General features: G+C 36.9%; 1 protein-coding gene across 1 annotated transcript in view; it reads right to left on the bottom strand.

Moving 5' to 3' along the window:
* Window positions 1-21,529, bottom strand: part of ABCB7 (ATP binding cassette subfamily B member 7) — a 158,554-nt gene that overhangs the window by 31,447 nt on the left and 105,578 nt on the right. The window contains exons 4-5 of the mRNA XM_019956073.2: window positions 13,915-14,034; window positions 17-149 (exon numbers count right to left, since the gene is read on the bottom strand). Coding sequence (XP_019811632.1) covers window positions 17-149; window positions 13,915-14,034 — 253 coding nt within the window. The remainder of the gene's footprint in view (window positions 1-16; window positions 150-13,914; window positions 14,035-21,529) is intronic.

Genomic DNA, 21,529 nt, shown 5'->3' with positions numbered 1-21,529 from the left:
AAAGAACCACACATACAGCCAATCAGAACTGCTGTTGCCATGGTTGCAACTGTATTTGGTGCATCACTCAGGTTCAGCATGTTTCCCGACATCTGGTTGAGGCTGTCTACAGCATATTTAAACATGAAGGGAACCACAATATTCATGGCCTAAAAACATAAAAGTAGCAATTATCCATCATATACAAATTATTTTTTTACAAAAGTATAAATATTTACCTTAAACTAGCATTTATGGGAATGTTTAGATAGTAACCATTTACCATGGAATCATTTTTCCTAGTTTATAAAGACAAAATCTTTGGCAGTAGGAGAGCTGTCATTTCAGGATTCCTACCTCACACTGACTGCCATGTTAATATTCATTTACAAGCTATGTGCATTAGTCAAATGCTCCTGCCTCCATGAAATCACCCCATCATCCACTCAAAAATTCTTTCTTTGTTATCTAAAATCCTACAGAGCTCATGACAGCAAATTGCCTTATGTTATAGTTACTTGTGTATATATTTTTCTTTTCTACCAGATTCTTGACATTCTGTATCATATTCCTCTTTCTGTCCCATAAGAGTACAATGCTTTGTAGGTAGAAGGTGTTCAATAAATATGTGTAAAATTATTTATTCACCAAAATAATGGTAAAACCAAAATTACACAGCAAAAAGGATCTCAAAAGCAGATAAATTATAAGTATCTGTGGTTGATTCATTCACCACTGGCAGGGGAAAAAGAAACAACACTGATAGATATATTTGCCCCAGAAAAAATCCCTTTGCTCCAATACCATATAAAACAAAACCCAATGAATACCAAGTTAAGCTTTCAAACACCAACCTATTTCTCCATGAGAATACACCAGAAAAAAAAAATAGGGGTACAATGCTTTCATATATTCAAGATAAGTTAGTCAATCACTTACTCACATTTCACATTTTCTATAAAGTTATACTGTTAAAAACACTAACCATCATTTAGAAAAAGGAAGTTGGTAAAGCTGGCCGTTTTCTTTGCAGAAATTAAATTCATATACATTAATAATGTGAAAACAATTTTATAAGACTTAACAAAAACAATGAAATCCCAGTTCTCGTTAGTTCCATTATTATATCATTCATCTTTGATAAACAGAAAGAATATGGTCAATAAATCTAAGATTAGCTACAACTGACAGGAACTATGTAAACCTTACCAATCAAGATTTCAAATGTATAAAAATGTCTTAGCAACCAAGTAGGTACTGTAACATTTAATATCATTAAAATAGACAGCAGATGTTGGAATATTTGTAAAACTCAATGCTATGGAAAAAATTGCTTAAAACTTTAAGATTTACAACTTCCCAAATATAATTTAATAAATAGTTGGTTTCAAGTAACATAAAAATTTCTAAATTCTGATTCCCATATAATCATATATTCTTAGGCATTTTGCTTCTACTTGAAATGGTCTCCTTGCTCAATTTACCTCTCCACTTTGTTCTTCAAAACCCACTTTTAATCTCATTCCTATCGTGACGCCTTCTCTAAAATCTGCAGCCCTTTTGGCACTTTCTATTTTCTAACCTTTCTTTTTTTTATAGTTTAAAGCACAGCATTTATAATTTTTATCATATATTTATCACTCACTTTATCTCCAGGTGCATGTGTATGGATAAGTCAGTGGAAACCTTCTGCAACAAACATTTTGTAAAAATAGCTCTAGGAGTAGCAATGGTGCCTAGGTACCTATCACAAAGGTGAGAGCTGAATGAAATGGGTATTACCTCCAAAACTGAGAAAACTCAGGTTCTATGATTTTTAATGACTTGTTTAGTAAGCAGCGAGGCTGGAATTAAAATCCAGGTCTACTTTGAAATTCAGAATTTTTTCCAGTATACCATAACCATATCAGCAGCTTATAAGGCAGGGCCAATAGTATTTAATTATTTTTGTACCTTAAAATGGCTGGAGAAGGAAATGGCAACCTACTCCAGTATTCTTGCCTGAAGAATCCCATGGACAGAGGAGCCTGGCAGGCTACAGTCCATGGGGTCACAAGAGTTGGACATGACTTAGTGACAAAACCACCACCACCACCCTAAATGGATACTCTTAAGTGTAATACTTAAACCAGTTACAGCAGGTAACAGCTGAAAAGTATTTAAATAAATTTGCACAAGTAATTTAAATAAATTTGAACAGATTCCAGGTTTTCTGTATAATAAGGCTAAATCCCCTCACTTGCATTCCAGTATACCAGGGACTCTTTGGTGGCTCAATGATAAAGAATCTGCTTGCAATGCAAGAGACACAGCTTCAATCCCTGGGTCAGGAACTTCCCCTGGAGAAGAAAATGGCAACCTACTCCAGCATTCTTGCCTGAGAAATCAAATGGACAGAGGAGCCTGGCAGGCTACAGTTCATGGGGTTGTAAGAATCAGTCACGACATAGCAACTAAAACACCACCACACTTTTGAGTGCAAGAAAAAGTAATAGTTACAGCTAGCCTGCAATTCTCACAATGCATAGCCCATTATATCTTTGCCATACTTAGAGTAAATTGTCATTGAAACTAATGTATCACCAAGAAAATTGTGCAATTTTATTTTTTTTGAAAATGTATTTACATTTGGTCAAATTGAGAGCATCCTTATAAGCATATAAAGAATTTGAATGTCATCTGTCTGTAGTTAGCATGGTGCTAAGAACATACACTACCTGTAATGATAATTGTTGATTACTGTCAGTTTCCCTATAAAAGTAATTTTTAAAAGAAAAGGAAAACCACCAAAGAAATGGAAAAGATTACATGTAGATGTTATCTACATGTAGACCATTAGTATACCATTACATGTGGTTTCCACTGATCTTGTGATATTTTGAGGATGTGTTTAGTTGCTCAGTCATGTCTGACTCTGTGGCCCCATGGACTGTGCCAGGCTCCTCAGTCCATGGAATTTTCCAGGCAGGAATACTGGAGTGGATTGCCATTCCCTACTCTGGGGGTTTTCCTGACCCAGGGATCAAACCCACATCTCAGATCTCCTTCTTTGGTGGGTGGATTCTGGGACTGGGGGTGGTGGTGGTGGCAAATACTGATTTCCCCCTAATATTCTGCCTTCAGCAGAACTAGGCTTAAATCATCTCAGACAACTGTGATTTTCTAACTGTTCATTTTGAAATAATTATAGGCTGACAGAAAGTTGCTGAAGTAGTACAGAGACTCATAACCCTTCACCCAGCATCTCCTAATGATGGCATCTATTATATAGCTGTAGTTCAATATCAAAATCAAAAATGTACATTGGCACATTGCTGTTAACCAGGCTATAGAACTCATTCAGTTTTCATCATTTTTAAATGTGTATTAGTGTGTGTGTGGTTTGTATGTGTTATCTATATGGTTCTATGCAATTTTATCCCATGTTCAGATCCATGTAATCATCACAACAATCAAGACACAGAACTGTACCATCACCACAAAAGAACTTCCTTATGCTACTTATTTATATTCTTTCATCAAAGATGATACATCTATCAACAGCTCATCTCTTTTTACTGCTGAGTACTAGTCCATGGATGGAGCAGAATTTATTCAACCACTCACTCATATCTGAAGGATATTATGGTTGTTTCTAGTTTGGGGCTATTATTAATAATGATGTAATGAACATTTTCATACAGGTGGTCATATGTTTTCATTTCTCTATGATAAATGCCCACCTGGGTAATTGGTAAGTCATACAGTTAACAATACTCTTTCATAGTGGCTGGTACCACTTTATATTACTATAAGTAAAGTATGAATGATCCAATTCCTGTGCATCCTCACCAACATTTGGTATCATCACAGTTTTTAAAAATTTTGAAACTATTTTAATAGGTGTATAGTGATATTTCATTGTGGTTTAAATTTGCATTTCCATAACAGCAAAGATGTTGAACATCTTTGCATGTACTCTGTGATTCATATATCCTCTCTGATAAAATATGTTGGTGTCTTTTGTGCATTCTATATTCGGATTGTTTTTTGCTACTGAAATTTTAGGAATTCTTTATATTCTAGATATAGCCCTCTGTTGGTTATGTGATTTGTAAATATTTCCTTCCAGTACATAGCTTGTCTTTCATCTTACTGAGGCACCTGAATTCCTATCCACCTAGAGTCATGAGTCCCTTTCCCTAGGAAACACTGGAGGCCAAGGTAAGACTTTCCTTGGACTTTCAAACCCATTTGCAGAGCAGTGCCACGAGAGGCCTGCTAAATAGAAAGATTTAAATGAGATTCAGTCTAATAGTACCCCAAATGCCCAGGTTTCCATTAAAAAATCACTCATCATCCCAAGAATGCCTAAGATAGCAACTTGAATAAGAAAATACAATGGACAGAAATATTAGAACTACCTGACTAGAATTTCAGAGTAGCTATCATAAAAGTACTTCAAAGAACATTTATAAACATGCTTAAATCAACAAAAATAGAATGCCTCAGCAAATAGAGATAAAAGAAGCAAATGAAAAAATCTGAAACTGAAAAATATAACAAGTAAAAAAGCCTGAATGGATGGGATCCATGGCAGAATGAAGAGGACAAAGGAAAGAAAATGTAAACTTAAAGATAGAACAATAGAAATTACTGAATATGAACAACAGAGAGAAAATAGACTTAAAAAAAAAAACAAAAACAGTAAACAAGACACAGAAGCCTAAGGGACCATAAGAAAAGATCTAGCATTCCTTTTCAGAGTGCCAGAAGAATAAGAGAAAAAGTGTGAAACTAGAAAATGTATTCAAATAAACAAAAACTCCTCTAATTTGGCAAAGACAAACCTAAGAATTCAAGAAGCTGAGCGACCATAAATAGGGATATATCCAAAGAAATCCACACTTAGACATATCAAAATTAAACTTCTGAAAGTTAAAGACAAAAAAACTACTAAAAGAGCTAGACACAAATAATACATTAAGTACAAGAGAAAAACAATTTGAAGACAGAAGATTTCCAGGGAGGCTAGCAGGAAGTAGCATTTTTCAAGTGGTAAAAGAACTGTCAACCAAAATCCTATCACCACAAATTAGCCTTCAGAAATGAAGGGAACAGCAACACCTTCTCAGAGTAAAGAAAACTAATAAGAATTAATTAACAGCAGACCTGTTCTAAAAGAAAAGCTAAAGGAAATTCTTCATATTCAGGGTAATGCTAATTGAAGCAGTATGAATCCCAGAACATTAGGACTGAAGGAAAAGTAACAGAAATGGTAAATATCTAAGCAAATATAGTAGCATATTCTTAAGTTCTATAAAATACATTTGATGGTTTAGAGCAAAAATTAAAACACTGACTAATGGGGTTTTCAATGTATGCAGATGTAACACATAAAATGATTTGTAAACATAAAGGGGGTCTTAGAGGGTGGTAAGGGTTTTACATTTCACTTGAAGTGATAATGTACTGATTCTGAGTAGACCGTGAAAAGTATATTATAATTCCTAAAGCAACTACTAAAAACTTATACAAAGAGATAGAGCAAAAGGCACAAGAGATAAAATGGGATAGTAAAACCTGTTCAAATAATGCAAAATATGGTAGGAAAGGTGAAACAAAGCAACAAAATAAAAAGACAACTAGCAGGAAACAAATAATAAAATAGAAGACCACTATTTTCAATAGCTAGGACATGGAAGGAACCTAGTTGTTCATCAACAGATGAATGGATAAAGAAGTCATTGAACATATGTGCAATGGAATATTACTCAGCCATAAAAAGGAACACATTTGAGTCAGTCCTAATGAGGTGGATGAACCTAGAGCCTATTTTACAGAGTGAAGTAATTCAGTAAGAGAAAAACAAATATCGTGTATTAATGCATATATATGGAATCTAGAAAAATGGTACTGATGAACCTATTTGCAGGGGAGTAACAGACATGCAGACATAAGAGAACAGATTTGTGGACACTGGGGGAAGGAGAGGGTGAGACAAATAGAGAGAGCAACATTGAAACATATGCATTACCACATGAAAAACAGATAGCTGGAGGGAATTCCCTGTTCCCAAGGAAGCAGTTCAAATCTGGTGCTCTGACTACTTGTGGGGCGGGGCAGGGGGGGTGGTGGCAGGTGGAGGGAGAATGGAGTGGGATGTGGGAGGGAGGGTTAAGAGGAAGGGGAAATATGTACACCTATGGTTCATTCATGTTGATATATGGCAGTAACCAACATAATATTATAAAGCAATTATTCTCCAATTAAAAATAAATAAATTAAGATATACAAACTCAACTCAGGTCAGCTCTCAAAAATAAAATGGTAGCCTGAACTCCAAATACATCAGTAATTACCAAGACAATTATCATTATAATGAGCAATATAAATAAACAATTATTAATGTATCAATAAACAAGCAATGAACAACTGGAAACCAACATTTTTAAAAATTTACAACACCCCTTCCCACAAAAACAAATCCTTAAGTATAAACCCAGGGTTTCTCATCCTTCACTACTAACATTTAGATAATTTTTCTTATAGGAGGGGTTGTTCTGTGTACTTCAGGATGTTTAGTGTCTAACCTCTACTGATCACAAGCTAGTAGCACTCCCCAGCACTGTGCAAATGTGACCAATAAAAGAGGCGGGAATACCAGACCACCTGACCTGCTTCTTGAGAAATCTGTATGCAGGTCAGGAAGCAACAGTTAGAACTAGACATGGAACAACAGACTGGTTCCAAATAGGAAAAGGAGTACGTCAAGACTGTATATTGTCACCCTGCTTATTTAACTTCTATGCAGAGTACAACATGAGAAATGCTGGACTGGAGGAAACACAAGCTGGAATCAAGATTGCCGGGAGAAATATCAATAACCTCAGATATGCAGGTGACACCACCCTTATGGTAGAAAGTGAAGAGGAACTAAAAAGCCTCTTGATGACAGTGAAAGTGGAGAGTGAAGAAGTTGGCTTAAAGCTCAACATTCAGAAAACGAAGATCATGGCATCCAGTCCCATCACTTCATGGGAAATAGATGGGGAAACAGTGGAAACAGTGTCAGACTTTATTTTGGGGGGGCTCCAAAATCACTGCAGATGGTGACTGCAGCCATGAAATTAAAAGGCACTTACTCCTTGGAAGGAAAGTTATGACCAACCTAGACAGCATATTGAAAAGCAGAGACATTACTTTGCCAACAAAGGTCCATCTAGTCAAGGCTATGGTTTTTCCTGTGGTCATGTATGGATGTGAGAGTTGGACTGTGAAGAAGGCTGAGCACCGAAGAATTGATGCTTTTGAACTGTGGTGTTGGAGAAGACTGTTGAGAGTCCCTTGGACTGCAAGGAGATCCAACCTGTCCATTCTGAAGGAGATCAGCCCTGGGATTTCTTTGGAAGGGATGATGCTAAAGCTCAAACTCCAGTACTCTGGCCACCTCATCCGAAGAGTTGACTCATTGGAAAAGACTCTGATGCTGGGAGGGATTGGGGGCAGGAGGAGAAGGGGACGACAGAGGATGAGATGGCTAGATGGCATCACTGACTCGATGGACGTGAGTCTGGGTGAATTCCGGGAGTTGGTGATGCACAGGGAGGCCTGGCGTGCTGCGATTCATGGGGTCGCAATGAGTCAGACACGACTGAGCGACTGAACTGAACTGAACTGAACTGAAAGTGTTAAAGTGTCAGTTGCTTAGTTGTGTCCAACTCTTTGTGACCCATGGACTGTAGCCTGCCAGGCTCCTCTGTTCATGGAATTCTCTAGGCAAAAACACTGTTGTGGGTTGCCATTCCCTTCTCCAGGGATCTTCCAGACCCAGGGATTGAACCTGGGTCTCCTGCACTGCAGGCAGATTCTTTATTGTCTGAGCTACCAGGGAAGCCCTAGATACTGCCAAATGTCCCCTGAAGGGCAAAATCACCCCTAATTGGGAACCACTGATCTAATCAAATATGTACAGTATCTATATGCTGAAAGCTATAAATACATATGAAATAAATTACAGACGATCTAAATAAATGGGGAGACATACTGTGTTCATCAACTGTAAGAATCAACATAGTAAGGGGCATCAATTTTCCCTAAATTGGTCTAGAGATTTATTAAAAATCCATTTAAGAGTCCCATCCAGCTTGTTTGTAGCAATGATTGAAGAAAAGAAACTAGAAAAGCCAAAATAATTTTGGAAAAAAAATCAGAAGAACCATACTATCTCTCTTTAAGACGTACTATAAAACTACAATATGGAAGGCATTGTGATGTTGATGAATGGAGAGACACATAGATCAAAGAAACAATTCAGAAAATGATGACATCCAACTATCTATCTGAGAAAGAATAGTGGCTCCCTAAATATTTCCATGTACTAATATCCAGAACCTAGAAGATGATACCTTACATGGTAAAATGGACTTTGCAGATGTGATTAAAGAATATGAGCTGGGGAGAGTATTCTGGATTATCTAGGTGGGCCACATATAATCAAAAAGGTCCTTATAAGTGGGAAGTAGGAGGGCCAAAATGAAGAAAAAAATGATATGACTATAGAATCCAACAGTTAAGAGTCAAGAAGACTGAAGTTGCTGTTAGCTTTAAGATGGAGGAAGGGGCCTCAAGCCAAACGATCAGGTGACTTCTAGAAGCTGGAAGTGAAAGTGAACGTTGTTCAGTTGTGTCCGACTCTGGGACCCAATGGACTATACAGTTCATGGAATTCTCCAGGCCAGAATACTGGAGCGGGTAGCCTTTCCCTTCTCCAGGGGATCTTCCCAACTCAAGGATCAAAACTGGGTCTCCCACACTGCAGTGGATTCTTTACCAGCTGAGCCCTAAGGGAAGCCCCAAGAATACTCGAGTGGGTAGCCTATTCCTTCTCCAGCAGATCTTCCCAACCCAGGAATTGAATGGGGGTCTTTTGCATTGCAGGCGGATTCTTTACCAATTGAGCTATCAGAGAAGCCCAGAAGCTGTAAAAGGCAAGGAAACTGATCCTCTCTCAAGAGACTCTAGAGGGAGCACAATCCCGCTAAATGCCTTTATTTTGATCCAGTGAAATCTAATTTTGGACTCCTGACCTTTAGAAACATAAGACAATAAATTCGTGTTGTCTAAGTACTAAATTTTTGAAAAGTTGTTATAGCAGCAATAGGAAACAAAGAAAATTCAATGGGGAGAAGAGAGCCTTCATGTAGGAACAACCAGACAAAACCATGAAACTTCACTTAAATGCAAAACAATAATTGATGCAAAATGGAGCACAGATCTAAATGTAAATATAACTTTTAGATGAAAACACAGGGGAAAATCTTAATGACCTTAAGTTAGGCAAATAGTTCTTCCCTAGACATGACAACCAAAACATAATCCATAAAGAAAAAAATGATGAACTGAAATCTATTAAAATTTAAAACATTTATTCTATAGAAGATACTATTAAGGGAACTGAAAAACAAGCTATACACTGGGAGAAAATATTTGCAAATTATATATCTGAGAAAGGTCTCATACAGAATATATAAATAACTCACTAAACTCAACAGTAGAAACAACAGTCCAAATAAAAAATGGACAAAACATTTGTACAGACACTTCATCAAAGTGGACATGGATGGCAACAAAGCACAAGCAAAGATATTCAACATCATTAGCCATTAGAGAAATGTATATTAAAGCCACAAGAAAGCACTATGCCTGATGATACCAAGGGTAGTACTAGGTTTGTGCAAACGTAATCACAGTTTTAGACCATGAACTTTATAAATCATTATAACTAGGCTCAAATACATCTTTATTAATCAAAATAAGAACCATTACAATCAATACATTTTTGCCAATGAGAAATTAGTTTCTTCATTCTTATATCATAAAAATCTGTGCTTCAGGATTCAACAAACTTTTTGGAAAGTATTTTCTGTGCCTGCTGGTTGTGGAATCATTTTCCCTGCAAAAATGGTGTCAAAATACTTGAAGAAGTAGTAATCAGTTGATGAGAGGTCAGGTGAATATGATGGACAAGGCATAACTTTGTAACCAAATTCATTCAACCTTTGAGGCACTGGTTGTGCAACGTACAGTCAGTCTTCTCCTTTGTCATGGAGAAGACTTGGGCTCTTTCTGTTGACCAATGCTGGCTGCAGGCATTGCAGTTTTTGGTGCATCTCACTGATTTTGCTGAGCATATTTCTCAGATGTAATAGTTTTGTCAGGATTCAGAAAGCCGTAGTGGATCAGACTAGCAGAAGAACACCAAACAGTGATCATGACCTCATTTTGGTGCAAGTTTGGCATTGGGAAATGCTTTGGAGCTGCTTCTTGGTTCAACCGCTGAGCTGGTTATCATCAGTTGTCATATAAAATCCACTTTTCATCACGTGTCATAGTCTGATCAAGATATGGTTCATTGTTGTTACACAGAATAACAGAAGACGACACTGCAAAATGACAACTTTTTTTTGATTTTCTGGTTACCTCATGAGGCATCCACTTATTGAGCTTTCTCACCTCTCTAATTTGCTTCAAATGCCAAACGACTGCAGAATGGTCGACACTGAGTTCTTCAGCAACTTTTCATGTAGTTGTAAGAAGATCAGCTTTAATGACTGCTCTCAACTGGCCATTGTTAATTTTCAATGGCCGGCCACTATGCTCCTCATCTTCAAGGCTCTTGTTTCCTTTGCAAAAACTTTTTGAACCACCACTGCACTGTACCTTCATTTGGTGCTCGTGGGCCAAAACCAGTGTTGATGTTTTGAGCTCTCTGCTGCTTTACAACTCATTTTGAACTTGAATAAGAAAATCACTTGAATTTGACTTTTGTCTAACATCATTTCCAGAGTTAAAAGTAAATATAAAATAAACAGGAAGTGATATGTTATCGGAAGAGAAGACTCTACACATGGACATCACCAGATGGTCAACACCGAAATCAGATTGATTATGTTCTTTGCAGCCAAAGATGAAGAAGCTCTATACAGTCAGCAAAAACAAGACCAGGAGCTGACTGTGGCTCAGATCATGAACTCGTTATTGCCAAATTCAGACTTAAACTGAAAAAAGTGGGGAAAACCACAAGACCATTCAGGAATGACCTAACTCAAATCCCTTATGAGTATACAGTGGAAGTGCGAAATAGATTTAAGGGACTAGATCTGACAGACAGAGTGCCTGATGAACTATGGACGGAGGTTCCTGACATTGTACAGGAGACAGGGATCAGGATCATCCCCAAGAAAAAGAAATGCAAAAAAGCAAGATGGCTGTCTGGGAAGGCCTTACAAATAACTGTGAAAAGAAGAGAAGTGAAAAGCAAAGGAGAAAGGAAAGATACAACCATCTGAATGCAGAGTTCCAAAGAATAACAAGAAGAGATAAGAAAGTCTTCCTCAGCAATCGATGCAAAGAAATAGAGGAAAACAACAGAATGGGAAAGACTAGAGATCTCTTCAAGAAAATTAGAGATACCAAGGGAACATTTCATGCAAAGATGAGCTCGATAAAGGACAGAAATGGTATGAACCTAATGGAAGCAGAAGATATTAAGAAGATGTGGCAAGAATACACAGAAGGACTGTACAAAAAAGATCTTCATGACCCAGATAATCACGATGGTGTGATCACCCACCTAGAGCCAGACATCCTGGAACGTGAAGTCAAATGGGCCTTAGGAAGCATCACTATGAACAAAGCTAGTGGAGGTGATGGAATTCCAGTTGAGCTATTTCAAATCCTGAAAGATCATGCTGTGAAAGTGCTGCACTCAATATGCCAGCAAATTTGGAAAACTCAGCAGTGGCCACAGGACTGGAAAAGGTCAGTTTTCATTCCAATCCCAAAGAAAGGCAATGCCAAAGAATGCTCTGACTACCGCACAAACTGCACTCATCTCACACGCTAGTAAAGTAATGCTCAAAATTCTCCAAGCCAGGCTTCAGCAATACATGAACCATGAACTTCCAGATGTTCAAGCTGGTTTTAGAAAAGGCAGAAGAACCAGAGATCAAATTGCCAACATCCACTGGATCATGGAAAAAGCAAGAGTTCCAGAAAAACATCTATTTCTGCTTTATTGACTATGCCAAAGCCTTTGACTGTGTGGATCATAAGAAACTGTGGAAAATTCTGAAAGAGATGGGAATACCAGACCACCTGACCTGCCTCTTGAGAAACCTATATGCAGGCCAGGAAGCAACAGTTAGAACTGGACATGGAACAACAGACTGGTTCCACATAGGAAAAGGAGTACGTCAAGGCTGTATATTGTCACCCTGCATGTTTAACTTCTATGCAGAGTACATAATGAGAATGCTGGCCTGGAAGAAGCACAAGCTGGAATCAAGATTGCCAGGAGAAATATCAATAACCTCGGATATGTAGATGACACCACCCTTATGGCAGAAAGTGAAGACGAACTAAAAAGCCTCTAGATGAAAGTGAAAGAGGAGAGTGAAAAAGTTGGCTTAAAGCTCAACATTAAGAAAACTAAGATTGTGGCATCTGGTCCCATCACTTCATAGGAAACAGATGGGGAAACAGTGGAAACAGTGTCAGACTTTATTTTGGGGGGGCTCCAAAATCACTGCAGATGGTGACTGCAGCCATGAAATTAAGACACTTGCTCCTTGGAGGAAAAGCTATGAGAAACCTAGACAGCATATTAAACAGCAGAGACATTACTTTGCTGACATAGGTCCATCTAGTCAAAGCTATGGTATTTCCAGTAGTCATGTATGGTTGTGAGAGTTGAACCATAAAGAGGGCCAAAGAACTGATGCTTTTGAACTACTGTGCTGGAGAAGACTTGGATTCCATGGACTGCAAGGTAATCAAACCAGTCTATCCTAAATGAAACCAACCTTGAATACTCATTGAAAGGACTGATGCTGAAGCTCCAATACTTTGACCACCTACTGTGAAGAGCTGACTCATTAGAAAAGACCCTGAAATTGGAAAAGATTGAAGGCAGGAGGAGAAGGGGACCACAGAGGATGAGATGGTTGGATGGGATCACCGACTCAGTGGACATGAGTTTGAGCAAAACTCTGGGAGATAGCGAAGGACATGGAAGCCTGGCATGCTGCAGTCTTGGGGATGTAAAGAGTCAGACACGAAACAGAGACTGAACAACAAATGACTATTATTGTACCTAAAGATAACAGACTTCACTGAGTTTAAAATCTGAATTAATTGAAAAGAGTTCTTCTTAAAAACCCAGTCATTATCCTAACTTGATTCTAACTTTGCCTTATTAAAATGTTTTACTGCACAGTGATGAACTGAGGTGGCTTGCTATTGTTCATTCGCTAAGTCGTGTCCAACTCTTTGCGACCGCATGGACTGTAGCACGCCAGGGTTCCCTGTCCTTCACCATCTCATGGAGCTTGCTCAAAGTTATGTCCATTGATTGGGTGATGCCATGCAACCATCTCATCCTCTGTTTTCCCCTTCTCCTCCTGCCCTCAATCATTCCTTGCATCAAGGTCTTGTACCAAAGTTTTCCTATTTTTCTTTCCTTCCCCCCCTTCATGTCACAGTGCTGTTTATCACTTATGACTATCAATGTACCTAAAATGTCTTCATCCTCTTTTCAATTTACTAGGAACTGAGAACTAAGCTTACCAGAAATATGTATCAATAAGAGCCAAAGGACTCTGATGAGCTTCTTTTATAGTTTATTTTGCTTTGTTACATCCAATGATCCTGCATCTTACACTGGTTTCAGGAGTGAATTCCATTAAGATGAGGCTGTTATAAGTCTGATCCATAGATAAATCAAACATTATCATATAATTTTCTGCTGACTGCACAGAAGAGTTACATAAATTAGGGTCCTAAACATTGAAAATACTACTCCAAAAGTGGCTTATATCAGCCTGAGTTTCATTATTAGAAAATGTCATGATATTTCATAGCTATAGCAATAAACGAAATTCTTCTTATTCTTACCTTTGCTCCACCTAAAAATCCCAAGGAAATGGCAACTCTAGCTCGTAGATCTGGTCTGTCTTTGGGCCATACGTAAGAGAGCATTGCTTTTATGATTTTCCGAGTATCAACATCTTTTAACTGTTGGAAGAGAGAACACAGCAGAGAGTATAACATGTCATTCAAATATAAGTATAGTTTAGTAATGTAGGATTATATAAATATTTGAAGAAAATACAAAAAACATTACAAATATAACTTTTATTCTGAATCTAAGGTCAATATCCTTTAAACTGAAACTAATTCAATAGATTTGAAAAAGCTACTTATTTCTCTTTGTTTCTTACTTTAAGCTATAGCCATCCTCATATTGCCAGAAAGTTATTCGTGTACTGTACATTTATTTCTTATCTACTAAGCTATCAAAATATTATATAAAATTTTAGAAACATTTCTATACTTTCATCTTCATGGTCAAAACTTTAGGTATACACACACATACATACATACACATACACACTATATGTTTATATAAAATATTTTGGAACCCTAAATCCAAACTCATGATAGAGCAGAGTTACAGTGTTTAGTAAAGTACGAGTCTTGGGATTGACTATATAAAACAGAAGTTGGGTTAGGGTTATTTAAAAATTTCAACAAAACCATATTTTTCCAATCATACTTAATCTGACTTAAACCTACTGTACATTTTTCTTTTTCCCAAGTTCCCAAGGCAATGTTCCCATTAATAAATCTTTTTATTTTAGTTTCAGCATTTGGAAACAGAATATTCAGAATCAAAAGCACACTTTTCAAAGCCAAAATAAGATCAGTGTGTGTGTATACACACATACACACTCTCTCAAACTACTATTTTAGTTGGTGAAATAATCCCCATTTTAAAACTTGAGGTATCTACTCAATTTCTCGAAAACATATTAAAAAAGAAAAATAAGTTAATGCTCATTGTTGGTGAAAGTGTATGGAAATAGGTACTCTAATAACTGTTAATGGGAGAGTGCACTGTAATAATCTTTCCACAAAGTAATTTGATATCTGCCATTAAGCTTTGAAAATAATTCTGCCCTTTATGTCAAGAATTCTGGGAACTTAATGCTTTAAAAAAATATATGAATATTCTCCAAGATGAATCAATCTTACTTCCTGAAAATCTCTTGAATTTGTCTAGTTCTATTTCCACCACAAACGTAATCTATCACCATTTCTCACACAAACCACTGCAACAATCTCCTAATTGATCTCCTCCCATCCACTCTGCTCCTTGTCCAATTAGTTCAGCCTGCAAAGAAATATTCTCAGTTTAAAACTTTTCAATGGTATCCTATCACTCTTAGGATTAAGATCAAAGTCCATAAGATGGCTTTGGCCTGGCCCCTAGCAACCTCTTTAGTCATATCTTATACAACTGATTTCAGTGTTCATGCCACATTATACCTTTCTTTCAGCTCCCAAAATAGACTATAATCTGGCCTGCCATGGGGCCTTTGCACAATACCTTTCACTCTGTCTACAATAATCTCTTTCTCTCTCTCTGTAATACCAACTCACCCTCAACTCCTTCCAACTAGTGAAAACTGCCAGCTCATGCAGCACTTCCTCAATGAGGTCTTCTTCCTTAATCCCAGTCAGGATCCTTGGCTCTATTCTCTCACAAAACAGTATTCCTTTTCTTTCAGAGAATCCATTTCAGTTATAAACTACATATATAGCAATGTGATTACCTGATTAACTGCTCTCCTGCGAGAATGTAAATTCCACATGAGTAGTAACTTTGTGCTTTGTGCTCACTGTTGTTGTTGTTCAGTTGCTCAGTTGTGTCTGACTTTTTGTGACCCCATGGACCACAGCACACCAGGCTTCCCTGTCCTTCACTATCTCCCAGAGTTTGCTCAAACTCGTGTCCATTGACTTGATGATGCCACCCAACCATCTCATCATCTGTCACCCTCTTCTCCTCCTGCTCAGTGTTGTAACTCAATACTATATACAATGGCTGACACACAGTAGGCAGTCAGTGAATATTTATTGAATAAAGACATGAAAATTTAGCTAAAAGGATGTTTATTTCCATGCTGCTTTGATAGGGAAAAAACTGGGTTTAAACTAAACAATCACAATGGGGAATTATGTAAATAAGTCACAGTGAATGCATACAGCAAAATATAGCCATTCAGAAATATATACAGTGACACAGAAACGTGTTAAGTGAAAAAACCAGAGTACGAAATGTATTTTCAGAGGACAAAATGTTATATGTGTATGAGTTTTACACATGCATACAAGTGGGTCTGGAAAGCAATACCCTTAAAGTGTTAACATTAGTAGCTTGAGTAGATGGAATCATTGATGATTTTTTTATATTCTTTTTGCTTTCTTGTTTTCTGTAGATCACATACAATAAGAAGAAAATGTAATTCATTTTGAGAGGGAAGAGTTAGATAATTTCAAGTAGATCTGCACAGCAAAGAATCAAGGGAAACTGTCAACATAAACCCAGGACAACATATTATACAGGGCAGTTTTTATATTATAGTTATTTTATCCAAGGCTCAGTATACTATTTTTCTAGTCTATTTTATTCAGTTTATGGAGTAAATAGTAAAAGAAACAAAACTGTCCATATTTATTGAAAACAAGATTACCTTCTTGAGCTGGTTTAAATAAACTGGATTACAAAGACAGGAAATGCTGAGAGTATAATTCTTAATGCTTTATTTTATACACACATATAATCACACATATGAGCTTTCATAACTGGTAGGGTATTTTAAAAAATGGAATAAGGCTGTAATTTCAAAATTCATGTTTCAAATTGAACTATTACTAAATAAAAATAATTTAATGTTTTATAACACAACCTGGACATTTCAACCACTCTCCCATTTCACAAGTTTCATCTGTCGTATTTTTCTTGCTGGAATAATGGAAAAAAGGCCTTGTTTCCATATATATTTAGAAACACTCTTTCCTGTCAAAAACCTTCTACAACACATCTCAAAATTTCTTCAATAAGGACACAGAGAAGTTATGGCTAAGAGCAAGAAAATTATCCTAGTTGGCTTAATAGTGCATAAAATGTCACCACTTCATTCAACAAAATGGGTTCTGAAGTTGTGTAATCATGCATTATGAGTCCATTAGGCTGTAAGTACACGCCTTTCAGTTGCAGTGTAGATAATCAACTACAAAGTTTGGAAAATAATGTCTTTTTTTAAGGACAGGCCAATTCAAACAGCCATTTCAGAGGCTGAGGCACATTTTTAAAGTATTTTAAACCAACTTATTACTGCTGCACAAGAGTAAAATAAAACTGAAGGCCTTAATATAGATCCTGAAATACACCACCTTTCAAAATTACCACAGTTAATTCATACTGGACACCCAACAGTAATCTTGAAAGACAAAAGATTATCTAAGCTAAAAAAAGATTAGTCACAGCTTAGAGACCGAATCAGATATAATCTTCACATCAACTAATCTTTTCACTTCAGACTGAGCAACACAAATAACATATACACCATTTTAAGATCACATTATTAAAGAAATGTGAAAAAGGTAGGAAATGGTCAAGAATGACAAGAAATTGAATTATCTGAAAACACACCATCTGAGGTGTAATTATAGCATGGGGGAAAAACTCCAATTTTCTTAAGAAAAGAAAATTCTTTCTCAGGGTAAAAATTCCTGAAGTAATCAACGTAGTTTTTCTTTAAGCCTTGTTTACACATAAACAGAAAATATGAAATTTTATGAAATTCTTTACCTTTTCTGTTTATAATTTTCACAATAAATACAATTTAAAAGTCATTTAAAAGACATAACCATGATAACTACATATCAGACAACAAAAGTTCTCTAAAATGAACGCTAAAGAAATATCATTAAAAAGGCCTGTAAAAGTAGCAGTCAATCTGCTTTCTTACCCTGCTAATATATGCAATGTGGCCTTCCTGCCATAGCTAGATAGCCTCAAATTCAAAACACGAACCCGATATTTTAAGTCCCATTAAACTAGAAAACTACTACTATATTAGTATGAGGAATAAAAGTTTTTAGAAAGGTCTCAACTATATACTCGGAGAAGGCAATGGCAACCCACTGCAGTACTCTTGCCTGGAAAATCCCATGGGTGGAGGAGCTTGGTAGGCTACAGTCCATGAGGTCACGAAGAGTCAGATACGACTGAGCGACTTCACTTTCACTTTTCACTTTCACTTTTCACTTTCATGCATTGGAGAAGGAAATGGCAACCCACTCCAATGTTCTTGCCTGGAGAATCCCAGGGACGGGGGACCCTGATGGGCTGCCGTCTATGGGGTAGCACAGAGTCAGACACGACTGAAGTGACTTAGCAGCAGCAGCAGCAACTATATACTGGAATTAGCTAGCTATAATAGAGGGAAACAATTAGATTCAGAATAAAACCACAAGAGTAACTAAAGAAGGAATTCAAACTGGCTCACTAAGATCTTTGAATGGTTAACAAAATTGTACCTATTTTTTTCCCCTAGAAAGCATTTTTGGAAGAAACGGTTTGGAGACATCAAAAAGCTGTCAAAGAAGAGATGAAAGTACGTGAAAACAAGTTAGACAAAAAGAAAACAGCAGGTGTCAGAGAAAGAAGTTTAATTAATAATAGAAACAATGTCCATAAATATTTAACTAATGAATTAACTGTTCTTAAACACATGAGGACAAGTTCTAAGAGGAAGACCTAACTGTATTCAATTTATCAACATACAGTTATCTTTAATATCTGAAAATTTTGAATACCTAAATGCTTGATTTATTAAGTTATCACAACTTTGCACAGATTTATAAATATTTACTTATTTGGTATTAATATACAGTTTAATAAGCTTCATGTGGCTGAGCAGATAAGAAAAATAATAAAAGGAATATCTACTTGTACAGAGGGAGCTGAAACTGCAATCATAGCACGGTAAGCCAAAACAAACATGAACATAACATCAGAAGCACCTGACCCAATAGGGTATAACTGGAAAGCCACAAATTGTACTGCTTATATGCAGCAGTGCTCAATTCAACAGGATGACCTGAGGGAAAGATACAGTTGCTCATAGTCATAAGTGTTGTAAGTGAATGTTCATGTGTGAAAGTCGCTCAGTCATGTCCAACTCTTTGCTACCCCATGGACTACACAGTCCATGGAAATGTCCAGGCCAGAATACTGGAATGGGTAGCCTTTCCCTTCTCTAGGGAATCTTCCCAACCCAGGGATCAAACCCAGGTCTCCTGCAATGTAGGCAGATTGTTTACCAGCTGAGCCACAAAGGAAGCCCAAGAATACTCCAGTGAGTAGACTATCCCTTCTCTAGCAGATCTTCCTGGCCCAGGAACTGAACCGGGGTCTCCTGCATTGCAGGTGGATTCTTTACCAACTGAGCTATCAGGGAAGCTCTTGTAAGTGAATACCTACAGCTAACAATCATGTAGACAGGACACAAAAAGGACAATTAAAAAAAAATTAAAACACACCTGGAGTAGCTCCCCTGGAAGAATTTTCAGATATTAAAGATAACTGTATATTGATATATTGAATACATTTTGCTTCTTAAGTCATTAACTTCTTATTTCTCACCAGATAAGGCTGTCCAGCACTGAAGCAAGAGCATTTTTTTTCTACCAAAAGTCCATTCATTTAAAGGGAGTGGAGCAATCTGGTCTTTGATAGGAAAATGAAAGAGTAAGAAAAGAGAAAATGATTTGTTGATAAAGACAGCAGAATCACTTTTTCTTCAGCTGATGAATTTATATACGAATTCTAGTTTTAGAGACATTCCTAAATTTCAATAGCAAGAAATATTCTTACAGAATCAAGGGCATTTGTTTAGAAGGAAACTAGTTAGGGTAAAACTTATGGAAAGGAAGAAAAATATACCAAAAAATTCTGGATGCTATTTGTTTTGTATAAATGTGAGTCATAGGCTGGATGTTTTCTCCATAAAAACTAATTAAGCAGAGAATTTGGAAATGCCCACAATTTTAAGGATAAGCAAACTGTCCAAAGAACTCTTTTCAATCCAAGCTAAAGATAACTAACTGCAATTAAAGGAATAATTTTAACCACTACTTCAATAATCTCAGGGATAACAGTAGCTTGATAAAAGCCAGGCAAAAGATAAGAAACTTGAGTAGATATTTCACAGAAAAAAACTAGAAAGTACATGGAAAACTTTCCCCACATTATTGGAAATATAAGTATAATGAATTTATGGGTGGAGGAGGAAGATATATTAATTGTCAGGAAAAGCTTTGCATTAATGTTACTTTCTCTACACCTTAAGGTTTGTTTTCTAGGCTCTGTTGGTCTGAAGCTGCAATGAAGAACTTATCTGGCAGTGAAAAGGCCCCAGGGAAAAAATGGCTTATTCTATGAGATGGAGTGGTACCCAAGTCAATTTAATAGTTATAATTAAAAAAAAAAACTATGAAGTTGAATTATATTCTCAATGGCCAGTCAGTGAAAACTCTATCCCAAAAGGAGGTCAATTTGAGAAATCAAATAAAGATCACAAGGCTGCTTGATGATGGATGTTATCAGAGCTGCAAAAAGCCTCTCCATGTCATCCAGGTATTCCTGTACACTGGTCTGTGTGTCAACTCATTTTAACAAGTTTGAGAGCTTACTATTCCAGTCTCTCCCCAATCTTCAATTTTTTAATATCCTAAGTTGCTATTTCACTTGATTATACCAATATTTATATCAAAGCCTGTGACTGCTCTAGTAAATGCTCATCTCTCTTTTAATACTACTAGCTTCTGACAGTATTTAATCAATGAAGATATCTTTATACTTAAAAATGAGATAATGCTTTCACTGTCAGGGATAAGAGTAGCTTGATAAAAAGCTAGGTCAAAAGATAAGAAAAAGCTGAGCAGATATCAAATGGAAAAATTTACAAAGTAGCTAGAAGACTTTTCCCACATTATTAGGGATAAAATGTCAAGGAAAATCTGGGAAGTAGCCCTTATATTAAGTTCTGCATTATTCACTTATTTATTCAGTTCAGTTTAGTAGCTCAGTTGTGTCTGACCTTTGCGACCCCATGAACTGCAGCATGCCAGGCCTCACTGTCCATCAGCAACTTCCGGAGTCCATCCAAACTCATGTCCATTGAGTTGGTGATGCCATTCAACCATCTCAACTTCTGTCATCAGGGTCTTTTCAAATGAGTCAGCTCTTTGCATGAGGTGGCCAAAGTATTGGAGTTTCAGCTTCAACATCAGTCCTTCCAATGAACACCCAGGTCTGATCTCCTTTAGGATGGACTGGATGGATCTCCTTGCAGTCCAAGGGACTCGCAAAAGTCTTCTCCAACAACACAATTCAAAAGCATCAATTCTTTGGTGCTCAGCTTTATTTATAGTTCAACTCTCACATCCATACATGACCACTGGAAAAACCATAGCCTGGACTAGATGGACCTTTGCTGGCAAAGTAATGTCTCTGATCTTTAATATGCTGTCTAGGTTGGTCATGACTTTCCTTCCAGGGAGTAAGCGTCTTTTATATTCATGGCTGCAGTCACCATCTGCAGTGATTTTGGAGCTCCCAAAAATAAAGTCAGCCACTGTTTCCCCATCTATTTGC

This window comes from Bos indicus, chromosome X, assembly GCF_029378745.1.
Source record: "Bos indicus isolate NIAB-ARS_2022 breed Sahiwal x Tharparkar chromosome X, NIAB-ARS_B.indTharparkar_mat_pri_1.0, whole genome shotgun sequence".
In the NCBI taxonomy this organism is placed as follows: Eukaryota; Metazoa; Chordata; class Mammalia; order Artiodactyla; family Bovidae; genus Bos; species Bos indicus.
Note: the sequence above shows the minus strand (reverse complement) of the source record. Positions and strands in the feature narration are given on the sequence as shown.